Below are 24,959 nucleotides of genomic sequence, written 5' to 3' on the forward strand. Positions count from 1 at the left end.
TGGCTTGAACGATGGCTGATTGGTGTTTTCCTTGAGCAGGATTAAGCTTGGTATATATGACTACAAAGATTGGTAATGTTGGCTCAGGAGAGAGTTTTCCCACAGGGCATTATAGTAACAGGACAACGGAAGCTGGTGTGGCTCAAGTGGTAGAGGTCAGAGCAGCGCAAGGCCCAAGTGGAGGCACCAGCACAAGAGCTAAAATCCCCAGGACAACAGAAACAACTTGATCAGCGTTCCAGCTCATCTGCTTCCAGGACTGGGCCTGCTAACACCACAGGCCAGGACCTGGTGGCAGTCTCATTTGGACCGCAATCCTGTTTTATCTTGACCATGCTCTGCCAATGACTGCGCTTGAGGTCGTGCAACAGGAGTGTAAGGCCGGAAGCTAAATTGTTTATGAAATGAATGGCTGAAATGGATGCGGCACGGTCTAAATCAACTGTGCTGGGAAGCTGGCGGCCATTATTGCTTTAAAACATTAGAAAAATAATGGAATAATTAAAACGACCCACAATTCATCTCTTTGTGTGTTCACTGTGTGAGGCCCAAGCTGGCAGGGGAGGCAGGCAATACATGCAAACACTGCAGGGCTTGAACCTGACACCTTTTAATGAATAGGAGGAGGGCTTTCATCATGGTCACGCGGCGTTCCCCGGGAGGGGAGGGCGGAGAGGGGCCGGGTGCCATTCCCCAGCGCGCACCGGGGAGGACCCGGCTTCTACAACTACTTCCTTTTTTTTTTTTTTTTTTTTTTTTGGGTCCGGTCGTGGGGCCTGAACTCTGGGCCTGGGCGCTGTCCCTCAGCTCTTCAGCTCAAGGCTAGTGCTCTACCACTTGAGCCACAGTGCCACTTCCAGCTTTTTTCTTTTTGCTTATGTGGTGCTGAGGAATCGAACCCAGGGCCTCAGGCATGCAAGGCAAGTGCTCTACCTCTGAGCCACCTTCCCAGCCCTAGAACTACTTCCTAAGACGTAAAAACCCATGTGATCCTGGGGGCTCTTCACCCCCATCCTGTGTCCGTCGTGGTGTAGGCCGCTGACTGGCTAAGTGCACACTTAGCCAAATGCCTTCTTCCAGTGCAGGGGTGGAGGAGGAGGGCCGTGCCCAATTATCCAAACAGTCAGGCCGGCCTTGCATCTTCATCATCATCGTCATCATCACCATCACCATCTTCATCATCATCATGGTCATCATCATCACCATCTTCATCATCACCATCTTCATTGTCATCATCACCCTCTTCATCATCATCGTCATCATCACCATTTTCATCATCATCATCACCATCTTCATCATCAACATCGTTACCATCTTCATCATCATCTTCATCGTCATCATCACCACCATCATCATCTTCATCATCCATCGTCACCTCTTCATCATCTTCATCATCATGGTCATCTTCATCATCATGGTCATCTTCATCATCATGGTCATCTTCATCGTCATCACCATCGTCATCGGGTTACGGGTGCTCCCGCTCGGCCTCGCGCCCTGGGCGGGGCGCACCGCCCCCCGAGCCTCACCTCCGCCCGGGTCCCGCCCGGACGCCGGCCCAGGGCCGCGGAACTCCGGCCCACGGACCGCATCCCCGGCCGACGGCCGACACGCGAGCCCGGACCGCGCGGAGCGCGGGTGTCCCCGCGACCGGAAGTGGCTTGGACAGGGCACTTCCGGCCCTCAGGTCGGCCGCTCGGCGCCGAAACCACCTCTGTGGCTTGTACTTCCGCCGCTCCTACACACAGGCCTGCCCCTTCCGGCTTCAGACCCGCCCACTCGCCTGCCCCTTCCGGCCCCGCCCCTGACGCTGGCGGTGACGGAAGCGCGGCGGGGTGACCTCACGCTCCAAGATGGCGGCGGCGGTAGATTAGAGCCGCGGGCTGAGGCAGACGCGGCCGCCGCGGAGCCTGTGGAGGGGAGCGCGGCCGCGCTAGCGCCAGGTCGGTCTCTCCGGGGCCCGGGGCCGGGTGAGGGGCCGCGGGGGCCGGGGCGGTGAGGGGCCGCGGGGCGGTGAGGGGCCGCGGGGCGGTGAGGGGGCGCGGGGCGGTGAGGGGCGCGGGACGGTGAGGGGCCGCGGGGGCCGGGTGAGGGGCCGGGGCGGTGAGGGCCGCGGGACGGTGAGGGGCCGCGGGGGCCGGGTGAGGGGCCGCGGGACGGTGAGGGGCCGGGGCGGTGAGGGCCGCGGGGCGGTGAGGGGCCGCGGGGCGGTGAGGGGCCGCGGGACGGTGAGGGGCCGCGGGACGGTGAGGGGCCGCGGGGCGGTGAGGGGCCGCGGGGCGGTGAGGGGCCGCGGGGCGGTGAGGGGCCGCGGGGGCCGGGTGAGGGGCCGCGGGGGCCGGGACGGTGAGGGGGCCGGGACGGTGAGGGGCCGCGGGACGGTGAGGGGCCGCGGTGCGCCCGGGTCAGGCCGCCAGCCCTGCGCGCCGCGCGGCCCCGGCCCGGGCAGGCCCTGCTGCGCTCCCGCACCTGGCTGGCCCCCGGGCAGGCCCTGCTGCGCTCCCGCACCTGGCTGGCCCCCGGCCGCCTGAGCCACACTTGTAGCCTGGGCGGCCAAGAACCCAGAGCCGCCCCGCTGCCCCCGCTCCCACGCCTCAGGACAGGGGTCTGCCTCTGTTAGTGCGCGCCACCCTTCCAGGAGGCTCTTAGGGCTTTGTGGTTGTTGTTGTGTTGTTTTCTTACTGATGTTGGATTACGGTCCAGCAAGAGTAGCTAATGAAGGAAACAAAGTCATTTTCTCTCCAGAAAAAAGAAATTCATGAACACAAGGTGCATTAGGGTTTCATAGAGCCCAGCGTGCAGATATTGTTAAAATATTGTAGGTCTTTTGGGACAAAAAGGAAGGTAGCGTTTCTTCCCATACAGCTGTTGTTTACACTTGCTGAGTTAGTAATCCTCTTAAACCAGTCTTCAGTCCATATCAGATTCCTTGACTTTCATTTTACTATATGCTTCTACAGAAAGTTCCTGTCTGGTTTTTAAAAAAAATTTTTTTTTGGGGGGGGGGGGCGGTCATGGGGCCTGAACTCTGGGCCTGGGTGCTGTCCCTCAGCTCTTCAGCTCAAGGCTAGCGCTCCACCACTTGAGCCACTTTTCCAGCCCCTCTGTTTTTTTTTTAGTCTATTGTTTTTTGCTTGTGTGTTTGTTTGTTTTCTATTTTGGTAGTATTGGATTTCAACACCTGAGGCTCAACCAGGTAAAAACTTGGAGCTACTACTTGAAAAATAAGACAAAAAGGTTAGGGGATGACTAGCAAGCACCAGAACTTGAGTTCAAACCACAGTACTGCTTAGACGCTTTTATCCTAGCCTACTGGAGACGTGTTATTCTGAAGTTAAGATAACTGGGATCCAGAGCTTGTGCTTAGTAAGAGGGCCACACCTCTCAGTTGTTCGGTTGTTATGTGGACCTGATATTCTATCTACTACTGTTTTTCCTTTTTTGGCCTGGGCTGGCTTTGAGCGGTGACCCTCCAGCCCTCAGCCTTCTGAGTAGCTAGGATTATAGACAGGAGCCACCCAGCATCCATTTTTTTGTTGATTTTGCATTTTTTTATACTTTATTTCTTGTTTATTTAGTACCAAGGGACTGATCCCAGGGTCTCGGGCATGTTAGGCAAGCACTATACTACTGAGCGCCCTCCCAGCCCCTCCAATTCTTTTTTAATTTTTAAAAATTTTTCTGAAGATTGAACCCGGGGACTTGCCCATGCTGAGCATGTATTGTTTGTATGTATTGTTCGTATTGGTTTGTATTCTACTGCAAACCCAGACCAAAAGGTGAATTTTTTTTTTTTTTTGCTGGTCGTGGGGCCTGAACTTTGTGCCTGGGCTCTGTCCCTCAGCTCTTCAGCTCAAGACTAGTGCTCTACCACTTGAGCACCACCTCCAGCCTTTTCTGCTTATGTGGTAATGAGGAATTGAACCCAGGGCCTTATCATGCAAGGCAAGCACTACTACTGAGCTACCTTCCCAGCCCAACAGGTGAACTTTTTAAGAATAGCCGGTAGCCTGACGCACTACAATATGACTTCTATTTCATTGTTTCAGACTAGCCATTTAGTACATTAAGCTGAAAAAAAAAATTGGAGCATGTAGTATGTAGCTGTGTGGTCCTGGGCCTGGATAAGAATTTAGGGGGCCTTGTTACTAAAAGAGAATAGAGGCTGGGCACCAGTGGCTCACGCCTGTAATCCTCGCTACTCAGGAAACACAGATCTGAGGATTGCAGTTCAAAGCCAGCCTGGGCAGGAAAGTTCATGAGACTCTTATCTCCAACAAACCACCAGAAAACTGAAAGTGGCACTGTGGCTCAAGTGATAGAGTGCTAACCTTGAGCTGAAGAGCTGAGGGACAGTGCCCAGGCCCAGAATTCAAGCCCCATGACTGGCAAAAAAAAAGGAGAGGCTAGTGTGATGGCACATACCTGTAATCCCAGCACTTGGGGTATGCAGGAAGCATTCAAGTTCAAGGCCATCTTTAGGTACAGAACAAAAGAAAAGGTACGCTTGCATCTGCATCCTGTACTGTCTCTGTCATTTAACTCACTGATGTCAAGATCCACTTACAAAACTGCTTCTCCCTACCTAAGAAGGTTTATAGCCAGAACGGGGGTCCTTCTTTGGGACTGGTGTGGCCCTGATTTGAAGAAGGAAACATTGATTCATCTCTTCTCCACCTCCTTCCTCCTGTTTGAGGTCCTGCCCCTACCTTCTCTTTAAGCAATATGTTCCTAGAGCGTTTTATACCTTTCTTACAATTTATAAGTTAATCCTTCAATCTAGAGCTAGATCTGTTTTACTATGTTGACACTAAGCTCGTAGAGAGCAAGGTTAAGAGTCCCGAAATGATTATTGATTTGAATAACTGTATGTAGCTTTCCTTTTTCATGCAGAAGACAGATAGTCTTGAGTGCAGCAAGTTTCAGATGCTATGATATTTTAGTAGGGAAAATTGCTGGGAAGATTTTAGGAGTGGCAGAGGAAAGGACTGGTGGGACCCCCTCCACCCCACGTTCTGTAGCTAAGGCCTACTCTACCTCAGTCTCTACATCTTTCCTCTTTTGTTTTTTTTTTCCAGTCCTGGGGCTTGAACTCGGGGTCTGGGCGCTGTCCCTGAGCTTCTTTTGCTCAAGACTAGCACTGGGCCTTGAGTGCATTGCACTCTTGCTGGCTAGATTGCTTGTGGCTGTTGTTCTACCACTGAGTCATGTCTTTAGCCTTTTCTGGTTGGTTGGAGATGGGTCTCTCAGACTTCTCAGTCCTAGCTGGCTTTGATCTGAGAGTCTCCAGATTTTCTTTTTTTTTTTTTGCTGGGTCATGGGGCCTGAACTCTGGGCCTGGGCACTGTCTCTCAGCTCTTCAGCTCAAGGCTAGCACTCTACCACTTGAGCCACAGCGCCACTTCCAGCTTTTTCTGCTTATGTGGTGCTGAGGAATTGAACTCGGGGCCTCATGCATGCAAGGCAAGCACTCCACCATTGAGCCACCTTCCCAGCCCCTCCTGATTTTCTTGAATGAGAATAAAGGAAAGAGGAGAATATACACTGAGGTGGCTACAGGGTGCTGCATATTGTCCACCAAGATGAAAGTAGAGAAGGAAAAAGAAAGAGAAATTTACTTTTAGTTTATAAAACCTGAGTAAGGTAAATTGCTGCTTATATGTAAATTAAGTTGCATTTTGAAAAATGACTGGGCTGGGAAAGTGGCTTAGTGGTTAGAGCGCTTGCCTTGCATGCCTGAGGCCCTGGGTTGGATTCCTCAGCACCACATAAGCAAAAAGAAAAAAGCCGGAAGTGGCGCTATGGCTCAAGTGGTAGAGCACTAGCCTTGAGCTGAAGAGCTGAGGGACAGCACCCAGGCCCAGAGTTCAGGCCTCACGACCGGACCCAAAATAAATAAATAAATAAAAATGACTACAAAGAGAAGCCTGAAGCATTTTTTTGGTAATTAGTTGAATTATTGGAATCAATGGAGGGAAAATGTACTGCCATCTAATAACCTTGAGAGTGAAAAATACCCTTTTATGTTCTTAGGCTTTAAACATCTGTGAAGACCTCTTGGGAGCTCTACCGACCGATTCAATGGCGTCCTCTGCTACGGTGCCTCTGGGGTTTCACTACGAGACGAAGTATGTTGTGCTCAGCTACTTGGGGCTCCTTCCTCAGGAGCATCCCGGCTCCTCACCCCAAGGTAGGCCCTTTGACTTGTCAGCTAATTGTAAGGACCTGACATGAAGGAGTATTTGTATCTAAGCACTGTAAATGTATAGGACCAAAGTCGAGTAATAATTGTAGGTTTATAGAGAACAGTCCCCTCTCTATCCCTTTCACTTTTCTAGTCACTTCCAGAAGCAACTACTTCTAATGTTTATGGGAGCTTCATATTTGAAGTGATTGCAATTAATATAGGTAAAAGTGCTGTTTACATGAAAAATATAAAAGCCATACTTAGACTTCATACTTATGTGACCTGGTTGAGATACCATAATTTTGTGTGTGTGTGTGTGTGTATGTATGTGCACACGCTTATGTCAGTTCTCAGCTTGAACTCAGGGCCTGGGCATTGTCCCTGAGTTTTTTAAAAGCTCAAGGTTTGCCCTCTCCCACTTGAGCCATAGCTCTACTTCTGGGTTCTTGGTTACTAACTAAAGATAGTCTCATGGACTTTCCTTCCCCAGGCAGCTTATAACTGCCATCCTCAGATCTCAGCCTCCTGAGTAACTAGATAACAGGTGGGAGCCACCAGCACCTGGATGGTTGTTTTTTAATTTTGGTTTGTCCTGGGGCTTGAACTCAGTACCTCCTGCACTCTTTCATGAATGACTGTCCACGAATGACTCTACCACTTGAGCTACACCTCTACTCCTGGCTCTTTTGCTAGTTGTTTGGAGATCAGAGTCTCTGGGATTCGCTTCCTGTACTGGCTGTGAACCTCAGTCCTTAGATCTCTGTCTCCTGAGTAGCTAGGGTCCAGCTGTTGTCCAACTGCAGTGTGGTTTTATACCTGGGATTCATTCCGTATATCTGTCTCTTCATGCCAAGCTGGTTTTTTTAAAATTTATTTTTAATTGTGAAAATACTGTACAGAGGGGTTAGAATTACATGGGAAAGATAATGAGCACATTTCTTATCAAGCATTGTAGCCTCCTTTGTTTCCCCTTCCAATCCCATCCTCCCCCCCCCCCAACCCTCCCCCCTCAACCCCCCTACCAAGCTGTTTTTGTTACTTGGACTCTGGTATGTAATTTTTTTTTTTTTTTTTTGCCAGTCATGGAGCCTGAACTCTGGGTCTGGGCGCTGTCCCTCAGCTCTTCAGCTCAAGGCTAGCGCTCTACCACTGGAGCCACAGCGCCACTTCCGGCTTTTTCTGTTTATGTGGTGCTGAGGAATCGAACCCAGGGCCTCATGCTTGCAAGGCATGCACTGTACCGCTGAGCCACCTTCCCAGCCCCTCTGCTATGTAATTTGAATTCTGCTACTGTGGTATCTCCAGCATGATGCTCTTTACCTAGTTACTTTTGCCTCCTGTGAATTTTTTTTGTCTATTTCTGTGAAGAATAACATTGTGATTTGGGATAATGTGTTGAATCTATAGGTTACTTTTGACATTTTCATATTTTGCCCGTTGATGAACAGCCCATAATTTTTGTATGTTGAACCAGCTTTGCATGCTGGGGCTAATTTTTGGGATGATTCTTTTTCATATATTGTGGGATTAGCTTTTCCAGTACTCAGCTGAGGATTTTTGCATCAGTTAATAAGAAATGTTGGTCTGTAGTGTCTTATAATCTCTTGGACCGAGTTTGATATTTGGCTAGTGCTGGACTCATGGGCCAAGTTACTGCCTAGCCTTCTACTTTCTGAAAGAGATTTTAGAATAGGTATGACTTCTTATTTATTTACTTGTTTTTTATTTTTATTTTTTTGGTCTGTCCGGGAGCCTGAACTCTGGGCCAGGGCAATGTCCCACAGCTCTTTAGCTCAAGGCTAGCGCTCTACCACTTGAGCCACAGGGCCACTTCCGGCTTTTTCTGCTTATGTGGTCCAGAGGAATCGAACCCTGGGCCTCATGCATGACAGATGGAACACTCTACCACTGAGCCACCTTCCCAGCCCTATTTTTTTTTTTCTTTTTTTTTTTTTTTGGGTCCGGTCGTGGGTCCTGAACTCTGGGCCTGGGCGCTGTCCCTCAGGTCTTCAGCTCCAGGCTAGCGCTCTACCATTTGAGCCACAGCGCCACTTCCGGCTTTTTTCTTTTTGCTTATGTGGTGCTGAGGAATCGAACCCAGGGCCTCGAGCATGCAAGGCAAGCGCTCTACCACTGAGCCACCTTCCCAGCCCCCCTATTTTTTAATTTTATTTATTTTTTGGCTGATCTTGGGGCTTGAACTGAGGGCCTAGGCGCTATCCATGAGCTTCCTTGTGCTCAAGGCTAACACCCTGCCATTTGAGCCATTGCACCACTTCTGGCCTTTTCTGAGTAGTTTATCAGAGATAAGAGTCTCAGGGACTTTCTGGCCAGGGTTGGCTTTGAACCTAGATACTCAGATCTCCGCCTCTTGAGTAGCTAGGCTTACAGGCGTGAGCCACCCATGCATGGCATGGTGGTACTGTAGCTTGAACTTGGGGTCTCACTTTCACTCAGGTTGCTTACTCATAGTGGAGTCTTCCAGTTGAACCATACCCCTAGTCTGGCATCTTGCTGGTTACTTGGAGATGGAATCCCCAGGACTCTTTATTCCCTCTGACTTTGGACCTCAGGCCTCTCTCATCTCATCTTCCTGATGGGCTAGGCTTACCAGCGGGGGAGGGGTGAGCCATGCGTGCCTCGGTGCTCTTGGCCTAATGTGCTAAGGTTGAGTCCAGGGCCTCCTACGTGCTGAGGAGTAATCTAACACTGAGTTGTGTGTCCAGGCCTTTGCTTTTCCTCCCTGAATGTTTGGTAGAACATACTGACTCAGATACTGAGGCTCAGATGTTTGGGATGTTAAGAATAAGCAATTCAGTTTCTTAGTAATGCAGGCCTAATCAGTCTGTTTTGTGTATGTGTTTTTAGATTGTGTCCTTTAGGGAAATGGATGTTTGTGGGGCTAGAATTCATTGTGTCACTTGATTATTCTCCTCATGTTCATTGGGCTTGTGGTTTCCCCTTTTTCTTTTCTGGGATTAGAAATTTGTGACTGTTCTTTTCATTCCTTTTTTCTATTTATTCTTAAGCATTTATTCTAGTTAATTTTAATGTGTTTTAGTTTGCAGCCCATAGATTTAGAAAGATTTTGCTTTGAGAACTCTAGCCCATTCAACTAGTCAAAATTTGTTAAACTGATTCACTTGGAAATCTCAGATGAATTTCAAGGCTGGAATAGGCTGGTTGCTGACTGATTTCACTCTTCATTTGAAACAGGTGGGGAGGTTTTAGTATGCTAAAGTCTGTTTATCTTTGAAATAGTTGTCCTGGGGTATATAGTGCAGAATTTGTGCTGCATTAGCTGTGCTGTCTAGCTCTGTGCTTTATAAAGTCTGCATGAGTGCTAATGAAGATCAGCAAATCTGTCTCTGTCATTGGTTAGCTAGATAAATAGCCTTTGTGCCCTAACAGTGGTCTTTTTCTGCTTTCCACATGGTTTGTTATCAAGTATGACAACTTGTCTTGTTCAATCAGCATCATGGTAGTCTCATGAGGATAGCTGTTCATCAGATGAGTGAGGCTAAGATACTGTCGTTTTTGTAGTGGGAAGGTGGTGTATTGGTGGTAATGATGGTGTCTGTGGATGTATCTGTTTTGGTTATGCAGGTCAGGCATGGGACTTGAATTTAGGGCTTGGGTGCTGTCCCTGAGTTTTTGTTTTTTGTTTTTTTTTTTGGTCGGTCATGGGGCTTGAACTCTGGGCCTAGGCGCTGTCCCTCAGCTCTTCAGCTCAAGGTGAGTGCTCTACCACTTGAGCCACAGTGCCACTTCCGGTTTTCTGGTGGTTTATCGGAGATAAGAGTCTCACGGACTTTCCTTGCCTGGGCTGGCTTTGAACCGTGATCCTCAGCTCTCAGCATCCTGAGTAGCTAGGATTACAGGTGTGAGCCACCGGCACCTTGGCATGACTCTTACCTACAATTAACCACCAGAAAACTGGAAGTGGCACTGTGGCCTTGAGCTCAGAGAAGCTCAAGGACACAGTGCCCAGGTCCTGAGTTCAAGCACCAGGACTGGCAAAAAAATAAAAATAAATTCTAATTCTAGCTACTCAGGAGGCTGAGGATTGTGGTTCAAAGCCAGCCTGGACAGAGGAGTCCCCATGAGACTCTTATCTCCAGTTAACCACTTAAAAACCAAGTGGTGCTGTGGCTTGAGTGGTAGATGCTAGCTTTGAGCACAAAGAAGCTCAGGGACAGTGCCAAGGCCCTGAGTTCAAGCCCCACAACGGACAGATAAATTTGAGTTCAGAGGGTAGTGATTGATGTTGGTACATACAACTCAGGTAGGTCACGTACCTGGACATACATAAAGTCCTAGCACCACAAAAAGGAAAAACAGATGAGTCTAGAAGGCAATGTGTTGGGGACCTCCCACCACTGTGCTGCTGTTGTAGTTGGGGAAGGCTCTGGGACTGGGTCCCCTCGATTGCTGTGGAGCAAACCCCACCCCTGAGCTGCCAGCTGGCGCTGGCGCACATTCACAGAACACCTGCACACGTTCATACTTAGAGTTCCTGCTATGTTTTCATACCCCGCCCCCCCGTCCTCCTCCTCTGGGATGCCACCCACAGCCTTGCTTACACTATGGAAGCACACCACCACCTGTAGCCACCCCCTGTAGCCCTGTTGCTCCTTTTTAAAAAATCATTTCAAAAAGTATCTCCTAGCCTTGATAATGAGTTTTGATTTTATACTTTGTAACCTAATAGTTTTTAATTTTTTTGAGATGCAGTCTTCATATGTTGTCCAGACTGCCTTGAACTTCTGGGCTCAAAACATCTTGTCTTAGTTAACACAAAGCTGGAACTATCAGTGCTCATACCTACACAACCGGCTAATACTATAGTATTGCATTGACTTCTCTCTCCCTCTTTATTTACTTAAAATTTAATTTAATTTTTTTAAAGTACTGGGACTTGAACGCAGGACCTTGGGGTTGTTCCTGAGCTTTTGTGCTCAAAGTGAGTGCTCTACCACTTGAGCTCACATTTCCACTTCCTGGCTTTTTATTGGTTCATTGGAAATGAGAGGCTCACCGGGCTTTTCTACCTGTGTTGGCTTTGAACCACCATTCTTGGATCTCAGTCTTGTCAAAAGCTAGAATTAGCTGGGTGCCAGTGGCTCACGCCTGTAATCCTATCTGCTCAGGAGGCTGAGATCTGAGGATCATAGGTCCAAGCCATCCCAGGAAGGAAAGTCTGTGAAACTCTTATCTCCAATAAACCACTGGAAAACCGGAAGTGGCTCTGTGGCTCAAGAGGTAGAGCGCTTACCTTGTGCTGAAGAGCTGAGGGACAGCGCCCAGGCCCAGAGTTCAAGCCCCACGACTGACAAAAAAAAACAAAACAAAACACAAAACTAGGATTATAAGTATGAACCATTAGCTTAATAGTAACTTTGTTTTGTTTTGTTTCAGGGGTTCAACTAGATATAGCTTCACAATTTCTGGATCCTGAAGTTTTATTAAAAATTAAATCTGAAATTGAAGAAGAGCTAAAAGCCCTAGACAAAGAAATTTCTGAAGGTATGTGTATTCCACACCTAGTTAACCTGGTCTGCTGTTAGTTTTGTTTTATTTTCATAGAAGGATGCTCTCTATATCCTCATTGCACAACTTCTCTGAGAGGAGATTACTAGGGTGAAACTGGAAGGAAGGCTGTTCAAACTTTCTTTACTGTACACTTTCCCAGCTGTAAGCAGGAGGTTAAGATGCAGCCTCTTTTGGTGCTGAGTAATGGATTAAATGATCCTGTGGCGGTCCTCTCCGTTCATGATGATTGATTTGTATTTGGTACCTTTATAACTTTAGTAGGAGCCCTAAGGGAAGAAAGTTTAAGAACCTTGCTCTTATTTTTGCCTGTATATATGTGTAGAAAGTTAAATATATATATGTCATATCACATATTTTGTACTTAAAATGACATCACAAGTTTTGGGGGAAAGTCTACTAACTGTGAAATTTTGTTCGTTGGGCCAGGCACTGATGGCGCTCACTCCTGTAGTCCTAACTACTCAGGAGGCTGAGATCTGATGATGGCTGTTCAAAGTCAGCCCACACAGGAAAGTACGTGAGATTCTTATCTCCAGTAAACTGCCAGAAAACCAGAGTGGAGGGGTGGCTCAAAGTGTAGCACACCAGCCTTGAGCAGAAAAGCTCAGGAACAGGGCTGGAAAGGTGGCTCAGTGGTAGAGCGCTTGCCTTGCATGCCTGAGGCCCTGGGTTCCATTCCTCAGCACCACATGAGCAAAAAAGAAAAAAAGCCGGAAGTGGCACTGTGGCTTAAGTGGTAGAGCGCTAGCTTGGAGCTGAAGAACTGAGGGACAGCGCCCAGGCCCAGAGTTCAGGCCCCATGACCAGACCAAAAAAAAAAAGAAAAGCTCAGGGACAGCGCCCAGAACCTGAGTTCAAGCCCCAGAAAGGGCAAAGAAAGAAAAGAAAGAAAACGAAGAAAAGAAAAAGAATTGACAAAAGGCTTACATAGTGTGTTCACTATGTAAGGGTATTCCCTTTATTGCCCAGGGTTCGTTTGCTTGTTTGTTTTGTGGTTATTTTTGTTTTTCGTGCTAACTGCCTGGACGGCTACCAGTCTGCTATCCTTTCTCTCTGCCTCTTGAGTAGCTGGAACTGCAGGCATGTACCACCATGCCTGGTCTAATGCAGTGAATATTTTATGAAGGTGATTGGTAACTCTCAGGAGTGAGGAAATGGACAGGATTCTAAAACCAGGAGTAGGGAGTGGGTGATAAGCTGTTAATTTGAATTGAGGAGAGATAGGAGCCTATTTTTATTTTTTATTGCCTTCCTCTTTGCCTCCTTCCTAACACAATTTCAGCAGATTTCTTTGTCAATTTTCATAGTTGCAAGTAATTTTTTTTGACAATCGTGGGTCTTGAACTCTGTGCCTGGGCGCTGTCCCTCAGTTCTTCAGCTCAAGACTAGCGCTCTACCACTTGAGCCACAGCGCCACTTCTGGCCTTTTCTGCTTGTGTGGTGCTGAGGAATCGAACCCAGGGCCTCATGCATGCAAGGCAAGCGCTCTACCACTGAGCCACCTTCCCAGCCCCAGTTTATTTTGACTATATTCATTCTCTTTCAAGTGTGTTTAATAAAATTTTTCATCCTATTTTTCACTTCAGCCTTCCTTATTTCCTTTAAGTAGTCCCTTATTTAGATTCACGCTTTATGTTCCTATACATATACTTACACGTATGTAATCATGAATGTGGATATATGGATACACATACCTGCATGTCCACAACTATGTCTTTTTAAGTCCAGCTTCCACCTAGGAGTGAAAACATGGTAAATCCACCTAGGAGTGAAAACATGGTAATTTTGTGTGTGTGTGCATGCACCTATCTACATGGGGGCCAGGAATACAGGCGTGTGCAGCTACCAGCTCAACTTGTGCACAGCTTTTGATACTGCGTGTTAAATTAGGTTTTCCTCATGTCCTCTTTGTCTTCAGCTTTCACCAGCACTGGCTTTGACCGTCATACTTCTCCGGTGTTCAGCCCTGCTAACCCAGAGAGCTCCATAGAAGACTGCCTGGCGCACCTTGGAGAACAAGTGTGGCAGGGGCTGAGAGAGCCCCTGCAGACGGCGCTGCAGGCGCTGCTTAGCCGGTGAGCCCGTGCTGTGCGGGGCCTTCCCAAAGTGTCTCGTCTGTGCGTTAGCCTCCTTGCTAAACTTCAGGGCTCCAGCCGTGGTTGGGTTTGCGTCTCCTGATACGCACTCGGGTCTCAGAGGGGCTGGCTTGTGTTTGAACATGCGCCCTTGCCCTCCTCCTTCCTCTAGGGACCAACATAGTCTGAGCCAAGGCCTTGTGCGCTGTCCCGTGCACCTGGCATTTTCCTTGTCTTAGGCTTCTGTGTCCCAAATGTTGGAGAACTTAGGGGCTACAGTCTGCACATGAACTTCTTCCACATTCTTGGAGTCAGTACCCGCGGAGCTATCATTCTTACCACATTAAAGGTAAAATCAAGAAGCTAGAAGTATTTCAGCCTCTAATCCTAGCTGCTCAGGAGGCTGAGATCTTAGGATCACGGTTCAAAGCCAGCTTGGGCAAAAAAGTCCATGAGTCTCTTCATTTCCAATTAGCTACCCAAAAAGCCAGAAGTAGAGCTGTGGCTCAATTGGTAGAGTGCTAGCCTTGAACAAAAAAGACAGTGCCGAGAACCAGGACCAAAACACATACACAAAACATACATTTTATTTTTTGTTGGTCATGGGACTTAGGGCCTGGATGCTGTCCCTGAGCTCTTTTGCTCAAGACTGGTGCTCTACCACTTTAGGCATATCTCCATTTCCTGTTTTTGAGTGTTTAATTGGGGGTAAGAGTCTCAGAGATTTTCCTTCCCAGGCTGGCTTTGAACTGTGATCCTCAGGTCTCAGCTTCCTGAGTAGCTAGGATTACAGGTATGAGCCACTGGTGCCTGGCTCACAAAAGTATTTTAAAGTAGACTCAATTCACTTAACAAATCTTTAAAAAATCAGTTTTCCCAAACTCTTTCCTGAAAGTTAAGAAATTGATAAAAACTAGAGAAATATTTGTATTAATGGATGTTGGCAACTTCATAAAATAGAGTCTGTTCCTCACTAATACAGCTGCAGGCCCCATGCTGAGTCACTGTTGAGGTAAGGAAATAACTTTTCATCCTGGCAGTGTGTATGCTTTACCATTTGTTCAAAGCAGACAGTTTTAGTTATGAAACGCGCAAATATAAAAATTTCTGATTCCATTTAGACAATTGATTGGAATTTTCTTAAATGGGGAAGAGGTGTGTGGCTGTTGAGGGAGTGAGACAGCAGTGGTTTTCAGAAAGTCATCCGTAGGGCTGGAGGACCCGGGTGGACTGGGCAGCCCTCAGGGGGTCTCTCCACCCTTAAGCAAGCACACCTACTTCTACATGTTTTACATTGAGGGAACAAGTAAGATTTGAAGGAAGAAATGTGCTGCTTTGCCAAAAAAATCCAAAACCTTGCAAAAGCTGTTGGGACTAATAACTGAAAAGCATTGTATTTCCGACTTCTATGCAAACTGTTTATGATTTTTTTTCCCCCTCCAGTCCTGGGGCTTGAACTCAGGGCCTGAGCACCATCCCTGAGCTGCTTTTGCTCAAGACTAGCTCTCTACCACTTGAGCCACAGCACTACTTCTGGCTTTTTCTTTGTATGTGGTACTAAGGAATTGAACCTAGGGCTCATGAATGCTAGGCAAGCACTCTACCATTGAGCCACCTTCCCAGCCCATTGAGCACATCTTTTTATTTTTCTTCATTGTGTCAATACTTGGGGCTCAGTGCCTTCTATCTACTCTGACTCATCCTGCTTTGTTTATGGCTGGTTTTCTGCCTTTTGAGTCATATCTCCATCCCAGCTTGTTGCTGACTATTTGTAGGTGGAGTCTTGTGGACTTTTCTGACTTTGAGCCTCAGTCCTCCAGGTCTCAGCCTCCTGTGTAGCTAGGATTACATGTGTGAGCACTGGTGCTGGGTTTTCATGTATTGCAGGAAAAATTGTTGTCTCCTCACTGCAAGCTGTGCTTAAAATCCATGTGTCCTCCAGTTGTAAAGTCTGCCAGTGACCTCTGAGTTAAATACTTCACAGTCCTCTCAGAGTAAAGGAATTCATCCCAGATATTAAGAGCCTATCTTACATTCAACAGTTATGTCAAATATATTGAAACTATTGAATTCAGCAACAGAGTGTAGCATTTGCACGTTTATTCATTTAGGGGTTTAGACTTCCCTTCATCGTGACTCAGACTTCTAAAAAACCCTCCACAGGCCGGTGACATACCCGACGTTTCGAGAATTTGCACTGGAGGCTGCGGGTCATACCAGCGGATGGAATAAGGTACTAACCAGATTGCTTTTAATTTTCAAGATTTTAGTCCTAATGATAAAGTGTAGGAGTATTATTAGCATCCTGCAGCACAAAACTCTTAGAGCTAATATATATATACATAAAATGCTGCCTCTGCTTTGTGACCCATAGTACGCTACACCTTCCTTTCTATGTGCCCTGAATCTCCCATCATTATGACAAATAGTTCTTCGCTTCTGTGTTTTGGACACAACATTGGTCCCCAGACGTTCCTTGTTAGTATGAGCGTATCTTAGAGGAAAATACTAAGGACTTCGTTTGGGAGATGAGTGTTTCTGGTCTCTTAGATGAATAGTGCCTCATGTGTTTTGTAGTTTGCAGTATTGTGCATTTCATGTCACCTCTCCCTGATTAATGAGAAGAGAACTAGATAACTTGCCTGGAACCTCTTGAGTAGTAGCTATTGGAACCAACTCTGTGGCTAACATCTGATTCTAGGCAGTATTTTTCCATTCTAGCATAGGTTTATTCACTGTCTTAGACTGTTGTTTGCTTGTTACCTTGAAAAGATAGTATCTATAAGGAGATACACCTCCAGGAAGAAGTATGGCCTTGAGATAATAAAATTCAGTATCATTATTTTTGCAAATGACCACCTCTATTCAAAGATTCATACCATCTCTTTTTACAGTCATAGACTCTGATGCATCTACGGGGAATTGGTTCTAGGTCCTCTCTTGGATGTAAATATTTGCAGATTCTCAAGTTGCTCATATAACCTAGTATAGCATTTGCATATGACTATTATCACATTCTAAATTTATCTGTCTATTTTTTGTTGTTGTTTGGTCGTGGGGTTTGAACTCTGGGCCTGGGCGCTGTTCCTCAGCTCTTCAGCTCAAGGCCAGCATTCTACCACTTAATCCTCAGCTCCACTTCTGATTTTCTGGTGGTTTATTGGAGATGAGTTTCATGGACTTTCCTGCCCTGGCTGGCTTTGAGCCGTGATCCTCAGATCTCAGCCTCCTGAGTAGCTAGGATGACAGGTCTGAGCCACTGGCACCAGGTTGCCATGAGACGCTTATCACCATCAGTCTACTCAGAAAATGTTGGAAGTGGTTTTGTGGCTTAGGTGGTAGAGTGCTAGCCTTGAGCAAAAGAAGCTTAAGGATGGTACGCAGGCCCTGAGTTTTAAGCCCCAGGACAGGCGACAATAAAAAAAGGAAATTACACGTAGCAATTCACAAAGTAAGATATGTACAACTTTCAAGTGAAGCTTAAACAGAGTAACTTCAAAATGTCATATAGTTGGTCACTGGGAAATTAGCGTGCTGGTGGTATATCATACACAGACCTTTTGAAGTTATAAAGAATAAACTTGAGGCATTTTAAGAACTATCCCTTCGTTGTCTCTATCCAAGGCAGAATATTAGAACTAGAGAAACAGTAATTTAAATTTTGTTTTAATAATAGGACAAGTTTCTTACTATGAAAACAATTGAGCTTGTCTTTGTAGCCATATACCCTATTAGAGTTAAAGAGATTTTCGATATATCTTGAGCTAGAATTCTTTTAGAATGTCAAAACGTCGAAGAAAATGTGTTTGTTACATTCTTCCTTTAAGATTGTAATATTGATTTCCTCAGTCGAAGAAAATGTGTTTGTTACATTCTTCCTTTAAGATTGTAATATTGATTTCCTCAGGGCAGCTTTTACTGAAGTAAAAGCCAAAGGAAATTGAGAACCAGAGAACATTGGTCTGAGCCATCAACTCCCCGTGGTTTTGATTGGCTTCTGTGGAAAGACACCCGGTGTCATTTCCTCAGTTATTTCCTTGGTAGCACAGCATCAAGGAACTGAAATTACTTTCATTCTTTTGTGCATTTCTGTCCACGTGAAACCTTAGTGTGTTTGACAGTGGAGAATGCATTCAGACCACTGGCTAAAATACCTTTCTCCCTTCCCTCCTTTCTCCCTTTCTCCCTTCCCTCCTTTCTCCTTTCTTCCTCTCTCCCTTCCCTTTCTCCTTTCTCCCTTCCCTCCTTTCTCCCTTCCCTCCTTTCTCCCTTCCCTCCTTTCTCCCTTCCCTCCTTTCTCCCTTCCCTCCTTTCTCCCTTCCCTCCTTTCTTCCTTCCCTCCTTTCTCCTTTCTTCCTTTCTCCCTTCCCTCCTTTCTTCCTTTCTCCCTTCCCTCCTTTCTCCTTTCTCCCTTCCCTCCTTTCTCCTTTCTCCCTTCCCTCCTTTCTCCCTTTCTCCCTTCCCTCCTTTCTCCCTTTCTTCCTTCCCTCCTTTCTCCTTTCTTCCTCTCTCCCTTCCCTCCTTCCCTCCTTTCTCCCTTTCTTCCCTCCTTTCTCCCTTTCTTCCCTCCTTTCTCCTTTCTCCCTTCCCTCCTTTCTCCCTTTCTCCCTTCCCTCCTTTCTCCCTTTCTCCCTTCCCTCCTTTCTCCCTTTCTTCCCTCCTTTCTCCTTTCTCCCTTCCCTCCTTTCTCCTTTCTCCCTTCCCTCCTTTCTCCCTTTCTCCCTTCCCTCCTTTCTCCTTTCTCCCTTCCCTCCTTTCTCCTTTCTCCCTTCCCTCCTTTCTCCCTTTCCTCCTTTCTCCCTTCCCTCCTTTCTCCCTTTCCTCCTTCCCTCCTTTCTTCCTTCCCTTCCTCCTTCTCTTCCTCCCTTTTTTCTGTTCTTTAGTTTCTCCCCTCTTTAGTTTTTTTTTCTTTTTCTTTTCTTTTTTGTTTGGCGAGTCCTGGGGTTTGAACTCAGGGCCTGGGCACCATCCCTGAGCTTATTTTGCTCAAAACTTGCCTCTACCACTGGGCTACAACACCACTTCTAGCTTTTTCTGAGTATGTGGTACTGAGGAATTGAACCCAGGGCTTCATGCATGTTAGGCAAGCACTCTACCACTAAGCCACATTCACAGCCCCTCTTTAGTTTTCTTCTAAAGCAATTTTTTTTTTTGGGGGGGGGGATGTCCGGTCGTAGGGCCTGAACTCTGGGCCTGGGCGCTGTCCCACAGCTCTTCAGCTCAAGGCTAGCGCTCTACCACTTGAGCCACAGTGCCATTTCCGGCTTTTTCTGCTTATGTGGTGCTGAGGAATGGAACCCAGGGCCTCATGCATGCAAAGGCAAGTGCTCTACCACTGAGCCACCTTCCCAGCCCCCTGAGTAATTTATTGGAGATGAGTCTCACAGACTTTCCCACCCGGACTGGCTTTGAACTGTGATCCTCAGATCTCAGCCTCCTGAGTAGCCGAGATTACAGGTGTGAGCCACTGGTGCCAGGCTGCTGCTTTTATTTATTTTTTTAAGGTAAACTGTATGTGAAAGTGAACCTCCACCTGGAGAGGGGCCCAAGGCAGAGCCCACCGTGGTATCTCCTCGTCAGCCTCACCTGGCTGTCACTCCTGGCCCTCCGTAGTGAATTCCAGCCATACTCACCCACGCTCACCTGGTTTTCTTTTGTTGTTGGTGGTGGTGGTCATGGGGCTTGAACTCTGGGCCTGGGTGCTGTTCCTCAGCTCTTCAGCTCAAGGCTAGCGCTCTTCCACTTGAGCCAGAGTGCCACTTCCGGCTTTTTTCTTTTTGCTTATGTGGTGCTGTGGAATTGAACCCAGGGCCTCAGGCATGTGAGGCAACTCTACCCCTGAGCCACCTTCCCAGCCCTACCTTGTTTTCTTTGAAGTAGGTTCACAGTTGATTTATCTGGGCTGGATTTGAACCCTTTCTCTCAAGTACTGGGGTTATACATGTGCACCACATTCATGGCAGAAAGTTCTTACTGTTTTGTTTTCTGTGCTTGCTTTGGAGCTAACCTCAGGACCTCACTCTCTGGATCAGCTTTTTCACTCATGGTTGGCACTCTAACACTTGAGCCGCAGCTCCACTTCTGGCTTTTTTTCTGGTTATTTGGAGATAAGAGTCCCTTGATTTTTGTGTGCCTGGGCTGAACTTGAAATTGGTCCTTAGATCTCAGCTACCTCAGTAGCATATGTGAGCTACTGGCTCATAGCTCTGAATTCTTTTTGTCGGTCATGGGGCTTGAACTCTGGGCCTGGGTGCTGTCCCTGCACTCTTCAGCTCAAGGTGAGTGCTCTCCCACTTGAGCCACAGTGCCACTTCCAATTCTTTTTAATGGCTGTGTGTTTTTTCTAGCTGGCCAGAATGTATTAAACTAGTCCTTGAGTTGTCTCAATGCTTCTGTGAGTTTCTGTGTACACACCGACACCGCCCTATTGTATGAAACCTACACTCAGTATTTAGAACTTCCTAGTAGGAGTTGTGTGTTACTGTGATGAGAACGGAATGCTATAATAATGTAAGCACTGAACACTATAAAGTGTTCAGTAAAACACTGTAAAGTGCGTAGTAAAAACCTGAGGCTCGACAGGTTTTCACACGCTCTTCTGTCTGCCTTGAAGATCGCGGTGCCTCTGGTCCTGCTTCGACATATGCTTCTGGAGCTGACCCGGCGCGGTGAGGAGCCCCTGCATGCCCTGCTGGAGCTCGGCGTGGCGTACCTGGAGGACTGTGCCGCTGAGCACATCATCCAACATGGCGGCTGGGTATGACCCCTCGAAGCAGTGCGCCGGCTCATACGTGTTGGATGTTAAGATTGGTTCCTTTCAGTAGTTCTTATTAAGAAACTGTGTGTGTGTGTTGGGGCTGGGAAGGTGGCTCGGTGGTAGAGCGCTTGCCTTGTATGCCTGAGGCCCTGGGTTCGACTCCTCAGCACCACATAAGAAAAAAGCCAGAAGTGGCGCTGTGGCTCAAGTGGTAGAGCGCCAGCCTTGAGCTGAAGAGCTGAGGGACAGCGCCCAGGCCCAGAGTTCAGGCCCCAAGACCGACCCAAAAAAAAGAAAGAAACAGTGTGTCCTGACAAAAGTATATGTAGCTAACTAAAATATAAAGAATAAAAAACAACCACTTAGGTGTCTTAAGGAAAGAATACTGTCACTCCTTGTTCTAGAGAGAACGTTGGAGATGGGGTACAGGCCTCGTGCACGCTGAGCGAGTATTCAGCCGTAGAGCCAGCTGACCCTCTCACGTCTTCTTGGAGTCTTCTAGGGGTGCCTGCACGTGTGCCGCTCCTGGGGCTGTCCCTCAGCTGTTTTGCTCAAGACTCCATGATCAGCTTTTTGGTGGTTAATTGGTTTAAGCCCACCTGGGTGACCCTCAGATCTCAGCCTCCTGAGTAGCTAGGATCACAGGAGAACTGCAGGGGCCTGGCTTTTTTTGTTTTGATGCTGGTATTGAACTAAGAACCCAGGTACTCTTGCTCAGCGTTTTGCTCATGGTTGGTGTTCTCCTTTTGAGCCCTCCCTCCAGTTTGGGCTTTTTCCTGGTTAACTGGATATAAAAGTCTTGACTTTGTTTGCCTGGGCTAGTTTTGAACCAGGATCCAGATCTTAGCCTTGTGAGTAGGATTACAGGTGGGAGCCACTGACACCAGCTTTGGGTTGGTCTTTGCACAGGATGAGAGGTGAAGGTCCAGTCTCATTTTCCTGCAGCTGGTTACAGTTTCCCAGCACCAGGGTGTCAAGGCTGTTTTTTCTTGCGTGTTGGCTGTTGTTGGGCAGCTCTTCAGTGCTGTTCTGCTGGTCCTGAGGTTTGTGTGGTGGGCTGCTGCCCTTGCTGGCTGTAATGTAACTTCAGGTCTACCACTAGCTGTGCGCCAGTTGCTTAGAATTACTTTTGCTTGGCTGGGTTTTTTGCTTCCATATGAGTTTTTGAATTGATTTCTCTTAATTCTGTGAGAGATAGTGGGATTTCTTATTACATCGAGTCTATAGATTGCTTTTGGCAACACTGCCATTTTCATGTTGTTAATTCTACTTAGAAGAGATGGAAGAGGAGAAAAAATTAAGATGCCTTTCCTAAAGAAGGGCTTTGCTTTGTCTTCTTACTGTTTTATTTGGATGCTTGATAAACTTATTTACAGGTGAGCGTTTGACTGCTCTGCCCAGCTGACCTCTCACCCCTGGCTCACATGATCCTCCTGCCTTGCTCAGAGTGCAGTGCACACTACCGTTCTCAGCATTATTTTAGAATGGTTTGTTCTCCTGTTAGATTAACCAAGACAGCTGCAGAAATAATAACACAAACAATCATAGTGTTAAGGTAGCATAATTGAGCTGGGTGCTGGTAGCTTGTGAGAGTCTGAGGTCAGAGTGTCAGAGTGTCTCAACTTGAAGCCAGCACCAACTCTGGAGTCTGAGGTCAGAGTGTCTCAACTTGAAGCCAGCGCCAACTCTGGAGTCTGAGGTCAGAGTGTCTCAACTTGAAGCCAGCGCCAACTCTGGAGGCTCTTGGCTCCAGGTCACAGGAAAATGCCATGAGTGGAGTTGTGGCTCAGGCTGGTGGGAAAAGGCCAAGGCCCTGAGTTGAAGCCCTGGTAGTAGCACTTAAATCTCACGGTGTGTCGCCAGCTCATCCTGTCATCCTAGCGACGCAGGAGGCTGAGTTCTGAGGATCACTGTTCAAAGCCAAGCCCCGGCAGGAAACTCCATGAGAACTTGATCTCCAGTGAACTGCCAAAAAATCAGAAGTGATACTGTGGCTCAGGGTGGTTTTGCTTTGAGTGAAAAGGCTCAGGGACAGCACCCAGGCCCTGAGTTCAAGCCTCAGGACCAGTTTACACACACACAGATTTATTTTCCCTTCTATCTCTGGTGTCAAGCTCAGCACCCATGATGAAGAGACTCACAAACACGGAGGTTAAAACCTCTACTGTCGGTGGTTGTAATTTTTGCCCAAGGAGGAGGCCACAGTCTTGCATTTCTGGGATCTCTCTATGGTGTTAGAGTAAATTGTCACTTTGTCTTATTTGGGACGGGGTCTTACTGTGCTGTCTAGCCTAGCCCCACACCCTGGCTTCACGTAATCTTCCTGCCTCAGCTTTTCCAGTGCTAGGACTAAAGGTGTGTGTGTGTGTGTGTGTAAAGGGGTGTGTGGTGTGTGTGTAAAGGGGTGTGTGTAAAGGGGTGTGTGTGGTGTGTGTGTAAAGGGGTCTGTGTGGTGTGTGTGTAAAGGTGTGTGTGTGTAAAGGGTGTGTGTGTAAAGGGGTGTGTGTGTGACTGTGTGTGTGTAAAGGGGTGTGTGTGTGACTGTAAAGGGGGGTGTGTGTGACTGTGTGTAAAGGGGTGTGTGTGTGACTGTGTGTGTGAAGGGGTGTGTGTGACTGTGTGTGTGTGTGTGTAAAGGGATGTGTGTGTGTGACTGTGTATGTGTGTGTGTCTATACTCTGCTGTGGATATTAGACAGGCCGGCCCCTCTCCCCTCCCCCACGCTCAGACCCCAGCTCAGACCCTCACATTTGCCAGGCAAGTCCTTCTACTGTTACACCACTAGCCCTACAGCGTCTCAGCATTATTTCTGAAGCACAGCTGTGATTAGAATTTTTTTTTTTTTCTGGTATTGAGGTTTGAACTCAGGTCTTGGCACATGCTTGTCTTGTTTGTCCAGCTGGCATTCTGAGTCAGTGCCTTCAGCCCTCTAATTATTTTTTATATATCAGACTTCAGTGACTAGCCTTTGCCATTTAATAAAATCCACATTTCCATTTGTCAGTTGCATGCCTCAAAAATTCTTCCTCTGTGTTCTTCAAATAAATGGATTCTGATTCTGTTCAGAAACTGTTTAGGTCTAAATAAACGTACTTAACCCTAGAACTTCAGGGAAGAATATATTCTTTCAGTTTAGCTTTTATTTTTCTTGTTGACCGTGGGGCTTGAACTCAGGGACTCGGCGCTGTCCTTGAGCTTTTTCACTCAAGCCTAATGCTCCTTACCAGTTGGAGACACAGCACCACTATCAGTTTTTTGGAGATAAGAGTGTTAGGGACTTTTTCCTGCCCAGGCTGGCTTCTAACTGGGATCCTCAGATATCAGCCTCCTTAGTAGCTAGGATTACAGATGTAGGCCACTGGCACCCAGCTTTTAATAACTTTTTAAAATACTAACTACTGGAAACTGGTGGCTCACACCTGTAATCCTAGCCATTCAGGAGGCTGAGATCTGAAGATCATGGTCCGAAGTCAGCCCAGGAAGGGAAACTGTGAGACTCTTATCTCCAATTAAACACCAAAAAAAAGCCAGAAGCAGAGCTATGGTTCAAGTGCTAGCCTTGAACAAGAACTTAAGGACAGCGCCTAGGCACTGAGTTCAAGGCCCAGAATAGGCTTTATGTTGACTCTTCTCTTGTTTCTGTAGGGTACCGTTTTTAGCCTTGAGCCGGAGGAGGAGGAAGACCCCGGCCTCATCGCAGAAGACAGCAATGACATTTATATCCTACCCAGTGACAACTCCGGCCAGGTCAGTCCCCCGGAGTCTCCAACCGTGACCACTTCTTGGCAGTGTGAGAGCCTCCCGGCCTCGCTGTCGGCCAGCCAGAGCTGGCACACAGAAAGCTTGCCTGTGTCCTTGGGCCCTGAGTCCTGGCAGCAGATCGCCATGGATCCCGAAGAGGTCAAAAGCTTGGATAGTAATGGCGCTGGCGAGAAGAGCGAGAACAACTCATCTAACTCAGACATTGTCCATGTGGAAAAGGAAGAGGTCCCCAAGGGGGCGGAGGGGGCAGGGGCGGCCGTGCCCTCCCGGGACCCCCAGGCTGCCTTCCCCGCCACCCCGCGTCCACATACCACTGCCCCTTCGCTGGAGGCCAGGGAACCCCACACAGAAGCGGCTGCCAGGGAGACGGCCAGCCCCGTCCCGTCTCTGTTTGTGGAGCTCTGTGAAGAAGAGGCGGAGGCAGCACCAGAGGAGGCTGCTGACGTGGAGGGAGAGAGGCCCCCCGCCCCGCTGGGTGAGGAGCAGAGTCCCGGTGGGGAGGCCCGGGCAGCCCCGGGCCCCGAGGGCAGGGCCACGCTGCTGTTTGGAGGGGCTGCCGCTGTGGCTGTCCTGGCAGTGGCCTTTGGAGTGGCCTTGGCTCTGAAAAAAAAGTAGCTGCTTCTGG

General features: G+C 47.8%; 1 protein-coding gene across 1 annotated transcript; it reads left to right on the plus strand.

Annotated features, from left to right (window-relative positions):
* The first annotated feature begins 1,857 nt into the window (after positions 1-1,857).
* Positions 1,858-24,957, plus strand: Bcl2l13 (BCL2 like 13). Its single transcript, XM_042672122.1, has 7 exons — positions 1,858-1,943; positions 6,034-6,190; positions 11,606-11,713; positions 13,659-13,815; positions 15,979-16,048; positions 20,429-20,572; positions 24,218-24,957. The coding sequence occupies exons 2-7, from the start codon at positions 6,082-6,084 to the stop codon at positions 24,947-24,949; spliced, it is 1,320 nt and encodes a 439-aa protein (XP_042528056.1). The 5' UTR covers positions 1,858-1,943; positions 6,034-6,081; the 3' UTR covers positions 24,950-24,957.
* Positions 24,958-24,959: the final 2 nt, after the last annotated feature.

The sequence above is a fragment of the Dipodomys spectabilis genome, unplaced genomic scaffold (assembly GCF_019054845.1).
Source record: "Dipodomys spectabilis isolate Male_0828 unplaced genomic scaffold, ASM1905484v1 ptg000671l, whole genome shotgun sequence".
In the NCBI taxonomy this organism is placed as follows: Eukaryota; Metazoa; Chordata; class Mammalia; order Rodentia; family Heteromyidae; genus Dipodomys; species Dipodomys spectabilis.

Bases quoted from the DNA above. Each gene is read 5' to 3' on its own strand.
- Bcl2l13 (XM_042672122.1), top strand. From the start codon at position 6,082: ATGGCGTCCTCTGCTACGGTGCCTCTGGGGTTTCACTACGAGACGAAG. The intron at 11,714-13,658 runs GTATGTGTATTC...CTTTGTCTTCAG, and splicing joins AGACAAAGAAATTTCTGAAG to CTTTCACCAGCACTGGCTTT. The intron at 20,573-24,217 runs GTATGACCCCTC...TTGTTTCTGTAG, and splicing joins TCATCCAACATGGCGGCTGG to GGTACCGTTTTTAGCCTTGA.